This window comes from Oncorhynchus mykiss, chromosome 18 (genome assembly GCF_057628025.1).
Source record: "Oncorhynchus mykiss isolate SJ-2025 chromosome 18, ASM5762802v1, whole genome shotgun sequence".
Classification (NCBI taxonomy): Eukaryota; Metazoa; Chordata; class Actinopteri; order Salmoniformes; family Salmonidae; genus Oncorhynchus; species Oncorhynchus mykiss.
In genome coordinates this window covers 70,554,607-70,577,109 of record NC_143039.1, presented here as the reverse complement: position 1 = coordinate 70,577,109, position 22,503 = coordinate 70,554,607, and the positions used below count along the sequence as shown (strand labels likewise).

Below are 22,503 nucleotides of genomic sequence, written 5' to 3'. Positions count from 1 at the left end.
TGGGGATCCATGATAAACCCCAGGAAGAGTAGCTGTTGCCTTGGCAGGAACTAATGGGGATCCATAATAAACCCCAGGAAGAGTAGCTGTTGCCTTGGCAGGAACTAATGGGGATCCATAATAATCATTTCACCGGCTCCTTTCTAAATGGATGGTAGTTGGCGTTGTATAACTAGGGCCCAAAATAAAGCCCAGAAAGTGTGGTTTTCCCTGGGGCTTTTTTTGGGCCTGCTTGTCAGCATCTGTATGGAGCCTGTGTAGGGGTGGATGGTGGGTTGACCCTGGCTGTGTAGGGGTGGATGGTGGGTTGACCCTGGCTGTGTAGGGGTGGATGGTGGGTTGACCCTGGCTGTGTAGGGGTTGATGGTGGGTTGACCCTGGCTGTGTAGGGGTGGATGGTGGGTTGATCCTGGCTGTGTAGGGGTGAATGGTGGGGTCAGGGTGGGATGACCTTGGCTGTGTAGGGGTGGATGGTGGGTTGACCCTGGCTGTGTAGGGGTGGATGGTGGGTTGATCCTGGCTGTGTAGGGGTGGATGGTGGGTTGACCCTGGCTGTGTAGGGGTGGATGGTGGGTTGACCCTGGCTGTGTAGGGGTGAATGGTGGGGTCAGGGTGGGTTGACCCTGGCTGTGTAGGGGTGGATGGTGGGTTGATCCTGGATGTGTAGGGGTGAATGGTGGGATGATCCTGGCTGTGTAGGGGTGGATGGTGGGTTGACCCTGGCTGTGTAGGGGTGGATGGTAGGTCGACCCCGGCTGTGTAGGGGTGGATGGTGGGTTGACCCTGGCTGTGTAGGGGTGGATGGTGGGTTGACCCTGGCTGTGTAGGGGTGGATGGTGGGTTGATCCTGGCTGTGTAGGGGTGAATGGTGGGGTCAGGGTGGGATGACCTTGGCTGTGTAGGGGTGGATGGTGGGTTGACCCTGGCTGTGTAGGGGTGGATGGTGGGTTGATCCTGGCTGTGTAGGGGTGGATGGTGGGTTGACCCTGGCTGTGTAGGGGTGGATGGTGGGTTGACCCTGGCTGTGTAGGGGTGAATGGTGGGGTCAGGGTGGGTTGACCCTGGCTGTGTAGGGGTGGATGGTGGGTTGATCCTGGATGTGTAGGGGTGAATGGTGGGATGATCCTGGCTGTGTAGGGGTGGATGGTGGGTTGACCCTGGCTGTGTAGGGGTGGATGGTGGGATGATCCTGGCTGTGTAGGGGTGGATGGTGGGTTGACCCTGGCTGTGTAGGGGTGGATGGTGGGTTGACCCTGGCTGTGTAGGGGTGGATGGTGGGATGACCCTGGCTGTGTAGGGGTGAATGGTGGGTTGACCCTGGCTCTGTAGGGGTGAATGGTGGGATGATCCTGGCAGTGTAGGGGTGGATGGTGGGTTGATCCTGGCTGTGTAGGGGTGAATGGTGGGCTCAGGGTGGGATGATCCTGGCTGTGTAGGGGTGGATGGTGGGATGATCCTGGCTGTGTAGGGGTGAATGGTGGGATGATCCTGGCTGTGTAGGGGTGGATGGTGGGTTGACCCTGGCTGTGTAGGGGTGGATGGTGGGGTCAGCGTGGGATGATTTCCATCTAGTCCCCAACCCCCCAGTCCTCCCTGCAGCCAAACAACTGCTTTTCCCAGGGAGGAAGTGGAGCGTATCCGATGGCTTTCATTTATTACTTTGGTTCCACATGAGCTGAGAATGATGGAAGCTGTTTTTTTTCCTGACAGTCATTGTAGATTCTATATTTCTATGGACAAGCATGATGCCTGGTGTTTACTGTACGTCTACATCATTGTGTTCTAAATGCAGACACCGACTCATTTAAAGGTTTTTCTTAATTTTTAAAAACTATTTTCTACATTGTAGAATAATAGTGAAGACATCAAAACTATGAAATAACACATGGAATCATGTAGTAACCAAAAAAAGTGTTAAAAAAAATAAAAATATATTTTAGATTCTTCAAAGTAGCCACCCTTCACCTTGATGACAGCTTTGCACACTCTTGGCATTCTCTCCACCAGCTTCATGAGATAGTCACCTGGAATGCATTTCAATTAACAGGTGTGCCTTGTTAAAAGTTAATTTGTGGAATTTCTTTCCTTCTTAATGCGTTTGAGCCAATCAGTTGTGTTGTGACAAGGTAGGGGGGTATACAGAAGATGGCCCTATTTGGTAAAAGACCAAGTCCATATTATGGCAAGAACAGCTCAAATAAGCAAAGAAAAACGACAGTCCATCATTGCTTTAAGACATGAAGGTCAATCAATCCGCAAAATTTCAAGAAATGTCAACATTTCTGCAAGTGCAGTTGCAAAAACCATCTATCGCTATGATGAAACTGGCTCTCATGAGGACCGCCACAGGAAAGGAAGAGGATAAGTTTAGTAGTTGCCAGCCTCAGAAATTGAAACCCAAATAAATGCTCCTCAGAGTTCAAGTAACAGACAAATCGCAACATCAACTGTTCAGAGGACGCTGCGTGAATCAGGCCTTCATTGTCGAATTGTTGCAAAGAAACCACTACTAAAGGACACCAATAAGAAGAAAATACTTGTTTGGGCCAAGAAACACGAGCAATGGACATCAGACCGGTGGAAATCTGTCCTTTGGTCTGCTGAGTCCAAATGTGAGATTTTTGGTTCCAACTGCCTTGTCTTTGTGAGAACCAGAGTAGGTGAACGGATGATCTCCATATGTGTGGTTCCCAACAGGACAATGACCCAACACACCTCCAGGCTGTGTAAGGGTTATTTGACCAAGAAGGACAGTGATGGAGTGCTGCATCAGATGACCTGGCCTCCACAATCACCCGACCTCAACCCAATTGAGATGGTTTGGGATGAGTTGGAGCGCAGAGTGAAGGAAAAGCAGCCAACAAGTGCTCAGCATATATGGGAACTCCTTCAAGACTGTTGGAAAAGCATGCCAGAGTGTGCAAAGCTGTCATCAAGGCAAAGGGAGGCTACTTCTCAGGTAGAATCAGGAATGCTCCAGGGTAGCTGTTTAGGCCCCTTACTTTTTTCAATCTTTACTAACGAGATACGTAAAGCCAGTGTGTCTATGTATGCGGATGACTCAACACTATACATGTCAGCTACTACAGCAACTGAAATGACTGCAACACTTAACATAGAGCTGAAGTTCGTTTCAGAATGGGTAGCAAGAAATAAGTTAGTCCTAAATATTCCCAAAACTAAAAGCATTGTATTTGGGACAATTTTAAATTTTTATTTATCTGTTATTTTACCAGGTAAGTTGACTGAGAACACATCCTCATTTGCAGCAACTACCTGGGGAATAGTTACAGGGGAGAGGAGGGGGATGAATGAGCCAATTGTAAACTGGGGATTATTAGGTGACCGTGATGGTTTCAGGGCCAGATTGGGAATTTAGCCAGGACACCGGGGTTAACACCCCTACTCTTACGATAAGTGCCATGGGATCTTTTAATGATCGCAGAGAGTCAGGACACCCGTTTAACGTCCCTTCCGAAAGACGGCACCCTACACAGGGCAGTGTCCCCAATCACTGGCCTGGGGCATTGGGATATTATTTAGACGAGAGGAAATAGTGCCTCCTACTGGCCCTCCAACACCACTTCCAGCAGCATCTGGCCTCCCATCCAGGGACTGACCAGGACCAACCCTACTTGGCTTCAGAAACAAGCCAGCAGTGGTATGCAGGGTGGTATTCACTAAACTCTTAACCTCAACTACATCTCGTAATGAATAATATGGAAATTGAGCAAGTTCAGGTGACTAAACTGCTTGGTGTAACCTTGTATTGTAAACTGTCATGGTCAAAACATATTGATACAACAGTAGTTAAGATGGGGAGAAGTCTATCCATAATTAAGCGCTGCTCTGCCTTCTTCACAACACTATCAACAGGGCAGGTCCTACATGCTACTGTTCAGTAGTGTGGTCATGTGCCACAAAGAGGGATTTGGGAAAATTGCAGTTGGCTCAGATTAGGGAAGCACGGCTGGCCCTTAAAAGTACAAGGAGAGATAACATTAATGACATGCATGTTAATCTCTCATGAAGAGAGATTGACTTCATCACTACTTGTTTTTGTAAGAGGTGTTAACAAGCTGAATGTACCGAGCTGTCTGTTTAAAATACTAGCATACAGCTCAGACAGCTCAGACAACCATTCCACAAGACATGCCACAAGAGGTCTCTTCCCAAGTCCAGAACAGACTATGGGAGGCACACAGTACTACATAGAGCCATGACTACATGGAACTCTATTCCACATCAGGTAACTGATGTATACACCTTATGGAACAGCGGGGTCTGAAGAGACACACACAAAGGTACAGACACATGCATACGCACACATTGTGATATTGTTGTATCGTGGAATTAAACATTTTGTATTGTAAATACAGTATGTAGTGGTGTAATAATGTTATATGATGTACTGTTTTATCTTTTGTTTTACATGTAAATGTAAATTATTTAATATGTTTGGACCACAGGAAGAGTAGCTGCTGTCTTGGCAGGAACTAATGGGGATCCATAATAAACCCCAGGAAGAGTAGCTGCTGCCTTGGCAGGAACTAATGGGGATCCATAATAAACCCCAAGAAGAGTAGCTGTTGCCTTGGCAGGAACTAATGGGGATCCATAATAAACCCCAGGAAGAGTAGCTGTTGCCTTGGCAGGAACTAATGGGGATCCATAATAAACCCCAGGAAGAGTAGCTACTGCCTTGGCAGGAACTAATGGGGATCCATAATAAACCCCAGGAAGAGTAGCTGTTGCCTTGGCAGCAACTAATGGGGATCCATAATAAACCCCAGGAAGAGTAGCTGCTGCCTTGGCAGGAACTAATGGGGATCCATAATAAACCCCAGGAAGAGTAGCTGTTGCCTTGGCAGCAGCTAATGGGGATCCATAATAAACCCCAGGAAGAGTAGCTGTTGCCTTGGCAGGAACTAATGGGGATCCATAATAAACCCCAGGAAGAGTAGCTGCTGCCTTGGCAGGAACTAATGGGGATCCATAATAAACCCCAGGAAGAGTAGCTGCTGCCTTGGCAGGAACTAATGGGGATCCATAATAAACCCCAGGAAGAGTAGCTGCTGCCTTGGCAGGAACTAATGGGGATCCATAATAAACCCCAGGAAGAGTAGCTGTTGCCTTGGCAGCAACTAATGGGGATCCATAATAAACCCCAGGAAGAGTAGCTGCTGCCTTGGCAGCAGCTAATGGGGATCCATAATAAACCCCAGGAAGAGTAGCTGTTGCCTTGGCAGCAGCTAATGGGGATCCATAATAAACCCCAGGAAGAGTAGCTGTTGCCTTGGCAGGAACTAATGGGGATCCATAATAAACCCCAGGAAGAGTAGCTGCTGCCTTGGCAGGAACTAATGGGGATCCATAATAAACCCCAGGAAGAGTAGCTGCTGCCTTGGCAGGAACCAATGGGGATCCATAATAAACCCCAGGAAGAGTAGCTGCTGCCTTGGCAGGAACTAATGGGGATCCATAATAAACCCAAGGAAGAGTAGCTGTTGCCTTGGCAGCAACTAATGGGGATCCATAATAAACCCCAGGAAGAGTAGCTGCTGCCTTGGCAGGAACTAATGGGGATCCATAATAAACCCCAGGAAGAGTAGCTGTTGCCTTGGCAGCAGCTAATGGGGATCCATAATAAACCCCAGGAAGAGTAGCTGTTGCCTTGGCAGCAGCTAATGGGGATCCATAATAAACCCCAGGAAGAGTAGCTGTTGCCTTGGCAGGAACTAATGGGGATCCATAATAAACCCCAGGAAGAGTAGCTGTTGCCTTGGCAGCAGCTAATGGGGATCCATAATAAACCCCAGGAAGAGTAGCTGTTGCCTTGGCAGCAACTAATGGGGATCCATAATAAACCCCAGGAAGAGTAGCTGCTGCCTTGGCAGGAACTAATGGGGATCCATAATAAACCCCAAGAAGAGTAGCTGTTGCCTTGGCAGGAACTAATGGGGATCCATGATAAACCCCAGGAAGAGTAGCTGTTGCCTTGGCAGGAACTAATGGGGATCCATGATAAACCCCAGGAAGAGTAGCTGTTGCCTTGGCAGGAACTAATGGGGATCCATAATAAACCCCAGGAAGAGTAGCTGTTGCCTTGGCAGGAACTAATGGGGATCCATAATAAACCCCAGGAAGAGTAGCTGCTGCCTTGGCAGGAACTAATGGGGATCCATAATAAACCCCAGGAAGAGTAGCTGCTGCCTTGGCAGGAACTAATGGGGATCCATAATAAACCCCAGGAAGAGTAGCTGTTGCCTTGGCAGGAACTAATGGGGATCCATAATAAACCCCAGGAAGAGTAGCTGCTGCCTTGGCAGGAACTAATGGGGATCCATAATAAACCCCAGGAAGAGTAGCTGTTGCCTTGGCAGGAACTAATGGGGATCCATAATAAACCCCAAGAAGAGTAGCTGTTGCCTTGGCAGGAACTAATGGGGATCCATAATAAACCCCAGGAAGAGTAGCTGCTGCCTTGGCAGGAACTAATGGGGATCCATAATAAACCCCAGGAAGAGTAGCTGCTGCCTTGGCAGGAACTAATGGGGATCCATAATAAACCCCAGGAAGAGTAGCTGCTGCCTTGGCAGGAACTAATGGGGATCCATAATAAACCCCAGGAAGAGTAGCTGTTGCATTGGCAGCAACTAATGGGGATCCATAATAAACCCCAGGAAGAGTAGCTGCTGCCTTGGCAGGAACTAATGGGGATCCATAATAAACCCCAGGAAGAGTAGCTGTTGCCTTGGCAGCAGCTAATGGGGATCCATAATAAACCCCAGGAAGAGTAGCTGTTGCCTTGGCAGCAGCTAATGGGGATCCATAATAAACCCCAGGAAGAGTAGCTGTTGCCTTGGCAGCAACTAATGGGGATCCATAATAAACCCCAGGAAGAGTAGCTGCTGCCTTGGCAGGAACTAATGGGGATCCATAATAAACCCCAGGAAGAGTAGCTGTTGCCTTGGCAGGAACTAATGGGGATCCATAATAAACCCCAGGAAGAGTAGCTGCTGCCTTGGCAGGAACTAATGGGGATCCATAATAAACCCCAGGAAGAGTAGCTGCTGCCTTGGCAGGAACCAATGGGGATCCATAATAAACCCCAGGAAGAGTAGCTGCTGCCTTGGCAGGAACTAATGGGGATCCATAATAAACCCAAGGAAGAGTAGCTGTTGCCTTGGCAGCAACTAATGGGGATCCATAATAAACCCCAGGAAGAGTAGCTGTTGCCTTGGCAGCAACTAATGGGGATCCATAATAAACCCCAGGAAGAGTAGCTGCTGCCTTGGCAGCAGCTAATGGGGATCCATAATAAACCCCAGGAAGAGTAGCTGTTGCCTTGGCAGCAGCTAATGGGGATCCATAATAAACCCCAGGAAGAGTAGCTGTTGCCTTGGCAGCAGCTAATGGGGATCCATAATAAACCCCAGGAAGAGTAGCTGCTGCCTTGGCAGCAGCTAATGGGGATCCATAATAAACCCCAGGAAGAGTAGCTGTTGCCTTGGCAGCAGCTAATGGGGATCCATAATAAACCCCAGGAAGAGTAGCTGTTGCCTTGGCAGGAACTAATGGGGATCCATAATAAACCCCAGGAAGAGTAGCTGCTGCCTTGGCAGGAACTAATGGGGATCCATAATAAACCCCAGGAAGAGTAGCTGCTGCCTTGGCAGGAACCAATGGGGATCCATAATAAACCCCAGGAAGAGTAGCTGCTGCCTTGGCAGGAACTAATGGGGATCCATAATAAACCCAAGGAAGAGTAGCTGTTGCCTTGGCAGCAACTAATGGGGATCCATAATAAACCCCAGGAAGAGTAGCTGCTGCCTTGGCAGGAACTAATGGGGATCCATAATAAACCCCAGGAAGAGTAGCTGTTGCCTTGGCAGCAGCTAATGGGGATCCATAATAAACCCCAGGAAGAGTAGCTGTTGCCTTGGCAGCAGCTAATGGGGATCCATAATAAACCCCAGGAAGAGTAGCTGTTGCCTTGGCAGGAACTAATGGGGATCCATAATAAACCCCAGGAAGAGTAGCTGTTGCCTTGGCAGCAGCTAATGGGGATCCATAATAAACCCCAGGAAGAGTAGCTGTTGCCTTGGCAGCAACTAATGGGGATCCATAATAAACCCCAGGAAGAGTAGCTGCTGCCTTGGCAGGAACTAATGGGGATCCATAATAAACCCCAAGAAGAGTAGCTGTTGCCTTGGCAGGAACTAATGGGGATCCATGATAAACCCCAGGAAGAGTAGCTGTTGCCTTGGCAGGAACTAATGGGGATCCATGATAAACCCCAGGAAGAGTAGCTGTTGCCTTGGCAGGAACTAATGGGGATCCATAATAAACCCCAGGAAGAGTAGCTGTTGCCTTGGCAGGAACTAATGGGGATCCATAATAAACCCCAGGAAGAGTAGCTGCTGCCTTGGCAGGAACTAATGGGGATCCATAATAAACCCCAGGAAGAGTAGCTGCTGCCTTGGCAGGAACTAATGGGGATCCATAATAAACCCCAGGAAGAGTAGCTGTTGCCTTGGCAGGAACTAATGGGGATCCATAATAAACCCCAGGAAGAGTAGCTGCTGCCTTGGCAGGAACTAATGGGGATCCATAATAAACCCCAGGAAGAGTAGCTGTTGCCTTGGCAGGAACTAATGGGGATCCATAATAAACCCCAAGAAGAGTAGCTGTTGCCTTGGCAGGAACTAATGGGGATCCATAATAAACCCCAGGAAGAGTAGCTGCTGCCTTGGCAGGAACTAATGGGGATCCATAATAAACCCCAGGAAGAGTAGCTGCTGCCTTGGCAGGAACTAATGGGGATCCATAATAAACCCCAGGAAGAGTAGCTGCTGCCTTGGCAGGAACTAATGGGGATCCATAATAAACCCCAGGAAGAGTAGCTGTTGCATTGGCAGCAACTAATGGGGATCCATAATAAACCCCAGGAAGAGTAGCTGCTGCCTTGGCAGGAACTAATGGGGATCCATAATAAACCCCAGGAAGAGTAGCTGTTGCCTTGGCAGCAGCTAATGGGGATCCATAATAAACCCCAGGAAGAGTAGCTGTTGCCTTGGCAGCAGCTAATGGGGATCCATAATAAACCCCAGGAAGAGTAGCTGTTGCCTTGGCAGCAACTAATGGGGATCCATAATAAACCCCAGGAAGAGTAGCTGCTGCCTTGGCAGGAACTAATGGGGATCCATAATAAACCCCAGGAAGAGTAGCTGTTGCCTTGGCAGCAGCTAATGGGGATCCATAATAAACCCCAGGAAGAGTAGCTGTTGCCTTGGCAGCAGCTAATGGGGATCCATAATAAACCCCAGGAAGAGTAGCTGTTGCCTTGGCAGGAACTAATGGGGATCTATAATAAACCCCAAGAAGAGTAGCTGTTGCCTTGGCAGGAACTAATGGGGATCCATGATAAACCCCAGGAAGAGTAGCTGTTGCCTTGGCAGGAACTAATGGGGATCCATGATAAACCCCAGGAAGAGTAGCTGTTGCCTTGGCAGGAACTAATGGGGATCCATAATAAACCCCAGGAAGAGTAGCTGTTGCCTTGGCAGGAACTAATGGGGATCCATGATAAACCCCAGGAAGAGTAGCTGTTGCCTTGGCAGGAACTAATGGGGATCCATAATAAACCCCAGGAAGAGTAGCTGCTGCCTTGGCAGGAACTAATGGGGATCCATAATAAACCCCAGGAAGAGTAGCTGTTGCCTTGGCAGCAGCTAATGGGGATCCATAATAAACCCCAGGAAGAGTAGCTGTTGCCTTGGCAGCAACTAATGGGGATCCATAATAAACCCCAGGAAGAGTAGCTGTTGCCTTGGCAGGAACTAATGGGGATCCCTAATAAACCCCAGGAAGAGTAGCTGTTGCCTTGGCAGGAACTAATGGGGATCCCTAATAAACCCCAGGAAGAGTAGCTGTTGCCTTGGCAGGAACTAATGGGGATCCATACTAAATACAAATACAAATAGCACAAACAAATGTAGGACCACGCTCAACCAAGCTGTGATGGTGACCCTGGAGTAAGACATTAAGACAGTGTTGTCTTGGTGCTGTGATGGTGACCCTGGAGTAAGACATTAAGACAGTGTTGTCTTGGTACTGTGTTGCTGTGATGGTGACCCTGGAGTAAGACATTAAAACAGTGTTGTCTTGGTGCTGTGATGGTGACCCTGGAGTAAGACATTAAGACAGTGTTGTCTTGGTGCTGTGATGGTGACCCTGGAGTAAGACATTAAAACAGTGTTGTCTTGGTGCTGTGATGGTGACCCTGGAGTAAGACATTAAGACAGTGTTGTCTTGGTGCTGTGATGGTGACCCTGGAGTAAGACATTAAAACAGTGTTGTCTTGGTGCTGTGATGGTGACCCTGGAGTAAGACATTAAGACAGTGTTGTCTTGGTGCTGTGATGGTGACCGTGGAGTAAGACATCAAAACAGTGTTGTCTTGGTGCTGTGATGGTGACCGTGGAGTAAGACATTAAAACAGTGTTGTCTTGGTGCTGTGATGCTGTGACGGTGACCCTGGAGTAAGACATTAAAACAGTGTTGTCTTGGTGCTGTGATGGTGACCCTGGAGTAAGACATTAAGACAGTGTTGTCTTGGTGCTGTGATGGTGACCCTGGAGTAAGACATTAAGACAGTGTTGTCTTGGTGCTGTGATGGTGAACCTGGAGTAAGACATTAAGACAGTGTTGTCTTGGTGCTGTGATGGTGACCCTGGAGTAAGACATTAAAACAGTGTTGTCTTGGTGCTGTGATGGTGACCCTGGAGTAAGACATTAAGACAGTGTTGTCTTGGTGCTGTGATGGTGACCCTGGAGTAAGACATTAAGACAGTGTTGTCTTGGTGCTGTGATGGTGACCCTGGAGTAAGACATTAAAACAGTGTTGTCTTGGTACTGTGATGGTGACCCTGGAGTAAGACATTAAAACAGTGTTGTCTTGGTGCTGTGATGGTGACCCTGGAGTAAGACATTAAACCAGTGTTGTCTTGGTACTGTGATGGTGACCCTGGAGTAAGATATTAAGACAGTGTTGTCTTGGTGCTGTGATGGTGACCCTGGAGTAAGACATTAAGACAGTGTTGTCTTGGTGCTGTGATGGTGACCGTGGAGTAAGACATTAAGACAGTGTTGTCTTGGTGCTGTGTTGCTGTGATGGTGACCGTGGAGTAAGACATTAAGACAGTGTTGTCTTGGTGCTGTGTTGCTGTGATGGTGACCCTGGAGTAAGACATTAAGACAGTGTTGTCTTGGTGCTGTGATGGTGACCGTGGAGTAAGACATTAAAACAGTGTTGTCTTGGTGCTGTGATGGTGACCCTGGAGTAAGACATTAAAACAGTGTTGTCTTGGTGCTGTGATGGTGACCCTGGAGTAAGACATTAAAACAGTGTTGTCTTGGTGCTGTGATGGTGACCCTGGAGTAAGACATTAAGACAGTGTTGTCTTGGTACTGTGATGGTGAACCTGGAGTAAGACATTAAGACAGTGTTGTCTTGGTGCTGTGATGGTGACCCTGGAGTAAGACATTAAAACAGTGTTGTCTTGGTGCTGTGATGGTGACCCTGGAGTAAGACATTAAAACAGTGTTGTCTTGGTGCTGTGATGGTGACCCTGGAGTAAGACATTAAGACAGTGTTGTCTTGGTGCTGTGATGGTGACCGTGGAGTAAGACATTAAACCAGTGTTGTCTTGGTGCTGTGTTGCTGTGATGGTGACCCTGGAGTAAGACATTAAAACAGTGTTGTCTTGGTGCTGTGAGTGTTTCTGTACCTTGACCCCCTCGTTGTAGCTTTCTAAAGGGTTGAGGCTGGCCAGACTGCCCAGGTGGCTGGGGGCTCCAGGACGAGGAGGCTTCTTAGGAGGGGCCACATGCTCTGAGAGGAGGGAGAGAGAAGGAGGGAGGAGAGTTAGTGTGTGTGTGTGTGTGTGTGTGTGTGTGTGTGTGTGTGTGTGTGTCTAAAAGAGAGAAAGATACATTAATTTCAGAACACACAGAGAAGATAGACTCATGTTGCCATTCCAGTATGTGGAGTGACATGTATGTGGAGTGACATATGTGCTGAGGGACTGTCTTACCTGATTTCCCCAGTCCCACTGGTTGGTATATGTTTCCTGTCTGAGGGGAAACATAGAAACACAAACAAATTATTAGAAAGGCACACTGGCACTTTTCTGTCTGTCTGGATGTGCTTTTCCAACAGCACTCTGGATTAGGGCTTCCCATGGGCCCAGTGTGTTTCAGTGTTGTTGTGGGTACCCTGTGGCTAACAGCACAACATATCTCAGACCCTCAGAGACAAGCAGACAGCTACATTTCTCCAGCTCCTCCCCAAAACCTTATCCTCTCTTGATTTTAACACACGATGGTGTTTTCTTCTCCCCTCTACATTCTGATGTTTCCTCTTCTCAGAGCCGAGACCCACTCAGCCCAGTTTTGTTCTGTAATTACTGTGTGAATGGGTCTGGTTGGTTTGTGGGTGTTCTGTAGCTGACGCCTGTTTTTAAAGATTATCCAGCAGCAGAGAGAGAGAGAGAGATGATGGCATGAGAAACTGTTGCCACAGTTCAGTTCCCACCCTCCATAGTCCCAATATGTCGGCCTAGTGGGACTGGGCTGGTTGAGAGTGTCCAGCTACAACAGGGCTGTTCAATACCGGTCCAGGAGGGCCAAAACACTTCTGGTTCTCTGTCCTTCTAACAAGGGACGAATTCAGACCTGGGACACCAGGTGAGTGCAATTAACTACCAGGTAGAAAGAAAAAACAGACGTGTTTGGGACCTCCAGGACCAGAACATCCCTAAGGTAGTATATGTGTATATTACTGAGGCCAGCGCTATAAAATTCAGACAAAATGTCTGTTGTAAAAAATGATTGAAATGGAAAAATGTAATAAATACATTGGTTTATTGAAAAACAATATTTCCTGCTCCGTCCCTCTGGGGGTATGAACCTAAACAAACGGTGGGTCATGGGAAACTCACCGGCCCCTGGAGACTGCAGTCTTCCCTGTCAATGCTGCCCCGCGAGTTCCTGGATTCTGGCTTCTGACGAGAATACATAGCAGAGGGTCAGAGAACTAGCTAGCGACATCTGACCACCTCATTACCACAACCTCAAATATTAAAACCTAATTTATCACTAAAACCATTGTTACAGTAGTCTTGAAATAGAATACTATAGAGTATATTTCTTACAACATAAGATGAAATGACTGACGATTTCTCACTAGTGTTTAATTCCATGAGAACATAGAACTCACAATTTCGTTTGAAACGGATCTGTTCTTTTATCTTGCTGTGTTAACCCTCATTCCCTGCTACAAACAAACAATACCAAATCAACCAATCATCCATCCAGTACAATCTAAAATATATCTATGCCACCCTGGCTGACCACAAAGATATGCAAACACAGACAGTGCAGTGAGATAACTATTTGCACAGAAGGAACCCTCAGAGCTTCAGGAGCACCTGGTTGAGAGTTAAACATCTTTCCAGGTATCCAAGTACCAGCAGTACAAATCCACACAGAAAGCCACCAAAACAATCACCACCCCTTCCCAGCCATGATCTGTACCGGTTTTCCAAAGCAGGACTTGAAAAGGTGCATCCTCTGAGCTCTGTGGACAGCGGTGGTCCCATCGGCAGAGTGAGACGACAAAACAGTTTCTGCTGCTGGATGAGGAAGGCTTAAACGTGTCTGACGGATTCATGCAGAGACTGATCCCACAGCAGACTCCTCTTGCTCTGTGGCAGACCTCCTTCTCTCTCTCCCACTCCCTCTCTCCCTCCCTCCTTTACTTTCCCCCAGTTGACGATCTCAACCCTTATTTGTGTACAGGAATACATAATCATATGAAACCGAATATTTCACACAAATCACATGAATAAAGATAGTGAATGTCTAAATGGTACAGTGGCTAAGGTATACAAAGGAAGACCACGTCAGTGTCGTTGGTTCTGATGCCAGATCTGCCTAAAGGATCTTTAAGATTCTGAGAACAGCATGAACACTGGCTGAGATTTCCACCCATCTTCACCACAATATCTGGCGGCCAAATGAAACAGGCAGCATTAATGATTGCTCTCCTTCTGAACCCTGGCTGGCCGGGGCTGTGGATAAACAGACGCAGACCAAAGTATTTTCCACAGGAAAGCCTTCTGGGAGGGAGAGGGATCATGAAGGGGTGGGAAGGGGCTGTTATCACAGAGGCTGGCTGCTCAAATACCAGAACTTTTAAAGATCCCTTTAAATCCAGTTTAGAAAAATCTTAAGTCCTATGCAATTGTCTTGTTGGACGCGGCAACACAACAAACATTTTCAAGGGCCACAAAATGTATCTTTTATCATTGTATTATTTCCACAAAGGTAATTTTCAATATATTGCTCAAACAATGTAGATGGCCTATTCTGGACATGGATCATATGATTGTATGAGTATTAAATATGAAATATAAAGCCAACAGCAGCTAGGTAGCACTACTGTCATCTTTAACCATCCTATAATTCATATCATTAGTCTAGCTCTCCAGAGAGTCTAGCTCTCCAGAGAGTCTAGCTCTGCAGAGAAAAGAGAAGGGTTCTAGAATGCTGTCTGATCCCTGATTTTCCCTCACGAGATGAGTTTGTGGTCAGAGTTCGGGTCTCTCTGACACATTCACACACAGACACACACCTTTACAGCTTTGTTTTTCAAATGGATCCCCTTTTCTCTCCATATCAAAAGGCTAGGGAGAAGATCACTCTTCCCACCTTATTTCACTGAATGAAAACAACAGTGATCTGGATCTCCTCCAGCAGAGAACAACCCCAGGAGGGGGACGGGCTAAAGATTGAGCTAGTAGAGAAAACACTAGTGTGCGTGACACTGTAATCCAATCCAGATGTTTACCCCAACTAAACAGTCAGCGGCATACTACTGATATGATGGTTCTGGGAGAGACTGACTGGGTAACAGTTCATTGAATAAAATAAAAACAAACCCAAGTGTATTTACTATGACTGTGATCAGTGGTTGTCTCACCCAGCTATCTTAAGATGAATGCACTAACTGATCAGTGGTTGTCTCCACCCAGCTATCTTAAGATGAATGCACTAACTGTGATCAGTGGTTGTCTCACCCAGCTATATTAATATGAATGCACTAACTGTAAGTTACTCTGGATAATACTCAATTGATCTCAAAATCCACATGGCTAAATGTGAAAAACCCTGTTAACTCCTCAATGATCGACTGAATTCTTACTAATAATCACCATAAATATTTGTCTAGTGGGGTACTTGCATATGATCTCAGTGATCATTATCCTATAATATGTTTTAGAGATACCAATCAGCAAAAACACAACTTTTATTTTAATTAAGGGACATTTAACAAAGTTAAGGTTCTAACATGCCATGTTTCTGTATTCCAGACCCTATGTTGGCTCTACAACATTTCTCCTCAAAATGTATTCCTGACCCTGCGTTGGCTCTACAACATTTCTCCTCAATATGTATTCCTTTGGCAGATGAACACACCCCTTTGAAACAATTCATAGCTCTGAAAGAAAACCAAAGGTTAGATCGATCTGTCATCCAGATGAGAACTCCGGCCTGGGCCAAAGCAAGGAAAACTGACTCTGTAGTAGACTGGCAATATTTCAGACAAACTGAGAAACAGATGTACTATCTTGATTAAGAAAGCTAAATCAAAAATACTTTTTAAGCTCCATCTTTGACCACTGGTGATCCGGTAAATGCATGGAAGCGTACAAATTCCTCTTCGTCCCTGCTAAGCAAGTTCTGTCTGAATCTGGCATCATAAATGAGAAGAATGGGATAAGTGATGCTTTTAATAATTGTATCATCTCGGCAGGCTTTTTATTTGAGAGGAACTGTGGTTTAATTGACCCAGGTCAGTCAATCGACTGCTCTTCCCTCTGCCCGCCTCTAGCCGACTTGACAGTTAACCCGTCAACATCTAGTCAATCTTTGTTTTCATTTCAACAATTTACTATGATGTGATGTGTTGCCTTGCTTAAGATTGATGTAAAATAAAAACACTGGGGCTGATATGTTTAATCCATCTTTTCCCCCCTGCCTGCTGAATCATTGTACTCCTGCCCCCCTGCCTGCTGAATCATTGTACTCCTGCCCCCCTGCCTGCTGAATCATTGTACTTCTGCCCCCCTGCCTGCTGAATCATTGTACTCCTGCCCCCCTGCCTGCTGAATCATTGTACTCCTGCCCCCCTGCCTGCTGAATCATTGTACTCCTGCCCCCCTGCCTGCTGAATCATTGTACTCCTGCCCCCCTGCCTGCTGAATCATTGTACTCCTGCCCCCCTGCCTGCTGAATCATTGTACTCCTGCCCCCCTGCCTGCTGAATCATTGTACTCCTGCCCCCCTGCCTGCTGAATCATTGTACTCCTGCCCCCCTGCCTGCTGAATCATTGTACTCCTGCCCCCCTGCCTGCTGAATCATTGTACTCCTGCCCCCCTGCCTTCTGAATCATTGTACTCCTGCCCCCCTGCCTACTGAATCATTGTACTCCTGCCCCCCTGCCTGCTGAATCATGGTACTCCTGCCCCCCTGCCTGCTGAATCATTGTACTCCTGCCCCCCTCAAATTAGCCTAGACTAGGCTGCATGTAGCTGCTTTAAAAGTTACTTTACAGATCGAACTCAATGTGTATCTACTGATGGTGTTAAATCAGGTTTTCTGGACACAACGAAAGGTGTCCCGCAGGGGTCAATTTTGGGTTCTGTACCTTTTAAATAAAAAAATGTAATAAATAATAGTTAGTTACGAAGCTGAGAATAAAAATGGTCTTCCTCTATAGAAATAGGTCCTGCCCCTTGCTAAATAGAAGGCAGATTATTCAGTCGACGTTCCCATTGGTCCTAGACTATGGTGACATCATCTATAGGAACGCAGCTGACACTTCATTAAAGCCATTAGATGCAGTTTATCAATGGTTTTATTACGGGAGACAGTTTAAGTACTCATCACTGCATTCTCTACCAGAAAGTTGTTTGGCCCTCTGATGTCAAAGCCCTTTTACAAAAACTCCCACCGTACCTAACATCATTACTAAACTGTAGACTTATGAGTTACCAGCCCCCGGTCTCAGGGATTGCTAATTTTTCAAATTCATTGTCTCTACTGAATTAGGTGAATCCATTTTTATTTTTTTGTACCTTATTTCTGGAAAAATCTTCTAAATGTTCATAAATGTGATGTTCTGGTGTCACTAGGTCAATTCAGAAGGCTGATTGAGGACCTTGTGTTCTGGTGTCACTAGGTCAATTCAGAAGGCTGATTGAGGACCTTGTGTTCTGGTGTCACTAGGTCAATTCAGAAGGCTGATTGAGGACCTTGTGTTCTGGTGTCACTAGGTCAATTCAGAAGGCTGATTGAGGACCTTGTGTTCTGGTGTCACTAGGTCGATTCAGAAGGCTGATTGAGGACCTTGTGTTCTGGTGTCACTAGGTCAATTCAGAAGGCTGATTGAGGACCTTGTGTTCTGGTGTCACTAGGTCAATTCAGAAGGCTGATTGAGGACCTTGTGTTCTGGTGTCACTAGGTCGATTCAGAAGGCTGATTGAGGACCTTGTGTTCGTTCTGGTGTCACTAGGTCGATTCAGAAGGCTGATTGAGGACCTTGTGTTCTGGTGTCACTAGGTCAATTCAGAAGGCTGATTGAGGACCTTGTGTTCTGGTGTCACTAGGTCAATTCAGAAGGCTGATTGAGGACCTTGTGTTCTGGTGTCACTAGGTCAATTCAGAAGGCTGATTGAGGACCTTGTGTTCTGGTGTCACTAGGTCGATTCAGAAGGCTGATTGAGGACCTTGTGTTCTGGTGTCACTAGGTCGATTCAGAAGGCTGATTGAGGACCTTGTGTTCTGGTGTCACTAGGTCAATTCAGAAGGTTGATTGAGGACCTTGTGTTCTGGTGTCACTAGGTCAATTCAGAAGGCTGATTGAGGACCTTGTGTTCTGGTGTCACTAGGTCGATTCAGAAGGCTGATTGAGAACCTTGTGTTCTGGTGTCACTAGGTCAATTCAGAAGGCTGATTGAGGACCTTGTGTTCTGGTGTCACTAGGTCAATTCAGAAGGCTGATTGAGGACCTTGTGTTCTGGTGTCACTAGGTCAATTCAGAAGGCTGATTGAGGACCTTGTGTTCTGGTGTCACTAGGTCAATTCAGAAGGCTGATTGAGAACCTTATTACTGATGAATGTGTGTTTGAATGACAACAAACATTTAATTTGACAAATCCTTACTGTTGACCAATCACGGACGAAGGGGCGTAAACTTCAGCTACCAAGCTCCGATAAGCCTCAATAAAAAAATGTTGTGCGATCGACCAGCCCCAAAAAAACCTGCCGAAGACCAAAATGGATAAAAACATCACAGTGTTTGGACTGGGAAGCATACGGTAAGCTTTACCAGGAAGCACTTCTCCTGCTCCAACCAGCGCTGGTCCTCCTTCATCTGCTGCTGCTGTATCATCAGCCTCTCCTCCATCAGGTGGGGGGGCAGTGCCTGGCCCAGACCACGCATGTCCAACGTACCTCCGTCCTGGGAGAGGGAAAGACAGGCAGAGGGGGATTGAGGGAGAGGGAGGTAGAGAGGACAGTGGATTTGTAATAAGCCTCATCTGTGATTGCTAGAGATGTACCAAGCTCAGAAAATAGCTGATGAAATTCAGCAATTTCACCTGAATACAATTGGCAGAACCACAGTAAGGAGAGTACACGTGTATATTTTTGTGGAGCTCTCTCTCACCTCCATGTTGGGGGACCACATGGGGACGTCTCCTGGTCGGTGGTGGTTCCAGGCCTCCTGAGGGTCCAGAACACCGGCCTGGGGAGAGTACCCTCCACTGGGCATAGTGGGAATGCCGTGGGGGCCTGGGTACCCAACCTGGATATGGTAGGACAGACGACAGGTGAAAACCCCATTTTGTTTGGCAAGAGGATTGTGATGATACAAAAGTATTGTCTGTGAGGCAAGGCTGTTCATCATATAACATAGGCCCCAGTTAGCATTTCAGGGTACAGGGAAACATTTAGCTTTCAGTATAACGCAGTACCTCATTATTTACCCTCCAGACACAAAGACCTATGGGACTTCATGTATATCTGAGCCACAATACATGGCTGACATGGCCTGTGTGTGACATGTGACATTAACATTGGGCTGATAAACATCCTAAAAATAACTGACCTGAAAATAAAAGACAATAACCTATAAATATGCATACTGGCACACAGAACGCCTTTTAAGGCGATAACGTAGTCAAGTGCGATAACAACAGAATCTGAGAGTGGATTTTTCCGCAGATGGAATCTGCCTTAAGTCAACAATACCAGCAGTTTGAAAAAGTGTTACAGGAAATTCCCGCTGTCAGCAATGTATTACGGGGAGCTGAAGTGCTGTAAAATAACTTCGTTTGGGGAGATATAATTTCTCATTCTCAATGCATTCACTATTTCAGCTCAGCTGCCATGGGAAGAGAGAGGGCAAGTCAGGTCGCCATAAATTCACCATTTTACGTCAGATGATAAAGTTGATCACGTTCTCACCCTCTACACACCACTAGCTAGTAAGAACCAAACCACTGCCAAGTAGCTAGAAAAATATTCATGAAGACAGCTCCATTTAAATACATTTACTAAACCAGTATTGTCAGTGCCTTATTATCAATGGAAATGGTTCCGATATTTAATGGTAACGGTATAAAGTAATAAACAGTAATTCTATGGGTAATACACAGTAAATCAAATCACATTTTATTGGTCACATACACATATTTATCAGATGTTATTGGTCACATACACATATTTATCAGATGTTATTGCGGGTGTATTCGATATGTTTGTGCTAGTTCCAACAGTGCAGTAGTATCTAACAATTCACAACAATACACAAATCTAAAAGTAAAAGAAGGCAATATATAAATATTAGGACGAGTAATGTCGGAGTGGCATTGAATAAATACAGTAGAATGGACTACAATATATACATATGATATGAGTAAAGCAATATGTAAACATTATTAAACTGACTAGTGTTCCATTATTAAAGTGGCCAGTGATTCCATGTCTATGTATACAGGGCAGCAGCCTCTAAGGTGCAGGTTTGAGTAACCGGGTGGAAGCCGGCTAGTGACGGCTATTTAACAGAGATAGAAGCTGTTTTTCAGTCTCTCGGTCCCAGCTTTGATGCACCTGTACTGACCTCGACTTCTGGATGGTAGCGGGTGAACAGGCTGTGGCTCGAATGGTTGATGTCCTTTATGATCTTTTTGGCCTTCCTGTGACATTGAGTGCTGTAGGTTTCCTGGAGGACAGGATTAGCTTCTTCATTTTGATGACGTTGAGGTTATTTTCCTGGCACCACTCCGCCAGGGCCCTCACCTCCTCCCTGTAGACTGTCTCGTCATTGTTGGTAATCAGACTGTTGTGTCATCTGCAAACTTGATGATTGAGTTGGAGGCGTGCGTAGCCACGCAGTCATGAGTGAACAGGGCGTACAGAAGGGGGCTGAAAACGCACCCTTGTGGGGCCCCTGTGTTGAGGATCAGCGAAGTGGAATGTTGTTTCTTACCTTGGGAGCAAGCCGCGTCGGTGGAACTGTGTTATCCTCAAAGTGGGCGAAGAAGGTGTTTAACTTGTCCGGGAGCAAGACTCTGGTTTTCCCTTTGTAATCTGTGATTGTCTGAAGAGCCTGCCACATACGTCTCATGTCTGAGCCGTTGAATTGCATCTCTACTTTGTCTCTGCACTGACTTTTTTGCCTGTTTGATTACCTTACGGAGGAAATAACTACACTGTTTGTATTCAATCATATTTGGTATTTGGTATTTTATTGTCGGCATCCCGGAAGGGGGAGTAACAGTGGTCCAGCGTTTTTCCAGCACGAGTACTACAGTCAATGTGTTGATAGAACATCGGTAGTGTTTTCCTCAAATATGCTTTGTTAAAATCCCCAGCTACAATAAATGCGGCCTCAGGATGTGGTTTCTAGTTTGCACAAAGTCCAGGGTAGTTCCTTGAGGGCCGTCGTGGTATCGGCTTGAGGGGGAATATACACGGCTGTGACTATAACCGAAGAGAATTCTCTTGGGAGGTAATACGGTCTGCATTTGATTGTGAGGTATTCTAGGTCGTGCAAACAAAAGGACCAGAGTTTCTGTATGTTATCACAATCACACCATTAGTAGTTAATCATGAAACATACACCACTGCCTTTCTTCTTCCCGGAGAGTTCTTTATTCCTGTCTGCGTGATGTACAGAGAACCCAGCTGGCTGTATGGACGGGGAAAGTATATCACGAGAGAGAGCCATGATTCCGTGAAACAGTATGTGAAACCCCTGATGTCTCTCTGGAAGGAGATCCTCGCCCTGAGCTCGTCTACTTTATTATCCAGAGACTGAACATTAGCAAGTAATATACTCGCAAGCGGTGGATGGTGTGCACGCCTCCTTAGTCGGACTAGAAGTCCACTCAGAATACCTCTTCTCCGACGTTGGCGTCTTGGAGCAACCTCTGGGATGAGTTCAATTGCCCTGGGGGGTATGAACAAAGAATCCAATTCGGGAAAGTCGTATTCCTGGTCGTAATGCTGGTGAGTTACCGCCGTTCTGATATCCAAAAGTTATTTCCGGATGTATGTAATGACACAAATAACATTATGGTCTAGTAATGTAAGAAATAACACACAAAAATACAAAATACTGTTACGTTGCTTCGGAGCTAGAAGCAGAGCTGCCATGTCTATCGGCACTCATTCTCTGTGTTAAAAGTGTGTTAGTATGGTATATCATAGTATAGTATATTATAGCATAGTACAGTGTAGTATAGCAGTATAGTATAGTAGTATACTACGGTAGTATACTACCGTAGTATACTACAGCAGTATTGTAGTATAGTATAGTCGTATAGTAGAGTACAGTTGTATAGTAGCATAGTATGTTATAGTATAGTACAGTAGTATACTACACTAGTATAGTACAGTAGTATAGTACAGTATAGTACCTGGTAATGGTTGAGCTGTCCAGCATGCTGAGGGCTGGGGTAGAATCCTTCACTAGACCGAGGGCTGGGGTAACCAGGTCTGCTGGGCTGCTCAGAGAGGGGGTGACAGATCATGCAGTAAGCATATAAGTACACATGGAGTAAGTACACATGGGATAGATAGACTTTCTACAGGTTGTGATCCCCATCTATTGGACAGGGAATGAGAGCATTGTATCAAGCTACCTAAAATATCTAAGGGGGATACCTAGTCAGTTGTACAACAATGCCTTCAACTGAAATGTGTCTTCTGCTTTTAACCCAACCCCTCTGAATCAGAGAGGTGCGGGGGCTGCCTTAATCAACATCCACGGCCGGGGAACAGTGGGTTAACTGCCTTTGTCAGGGGCAGAACGACATATTTTTACCTTGTCTACTCGGGGATTTGATCCAGCAACTTTTTGGTTACTGG

At 46.3% G+C, this 22,503-nt stretch overlaps 1 protein-coding gene across 46 annotated transcripts in view; it reads right to left on the bottom strand.

Annotated features, from left to right (window-relative positions):
- LOC110496881 (focal adhesion kinase 1) overlaps positions 1–22,503 on the bottom strand; it is a 239,294-nt gene that overhangs the window by 14,392 nt on the left and 202,399 nt on the right. For 21 of the 46 annotated variants that reach the window (XM_090209259.1, XM_090209270.1, XM_036953483.2 and 18 more), the window contains 6 exons: positions 22,053–22,139; positions 18,797–18,934; positions 18,458–18,589; positions 13,004–13,066; positions 12,098–12,137; positions 11,792–11,895 (listed from right to left, as the gene is read on the bottom strand). In XM_090209259.1, the coding sequence (XP_090065385.1) occupies positions 11,792–11,895; positions 12,098–12,137; positions 13,004–13,066; positions 18,458–18,589; positions 18,797–18,934; positions 22,053–22,139 (564 nt within the window). The remainder of the gene's footprint in view (positions 1–11,791; positions 11,896–12,097; positions 12,138–13,003; positions 13,067–18,457; positions 18,590–18,796; positions 18,935–22,052; positions 22,140–22,503) is intronic. The other 25 variants (XM_090209272.1, XM_090209261.1, XM_090209257.1 and 22 more) reach the window with 2 other exon arrangements.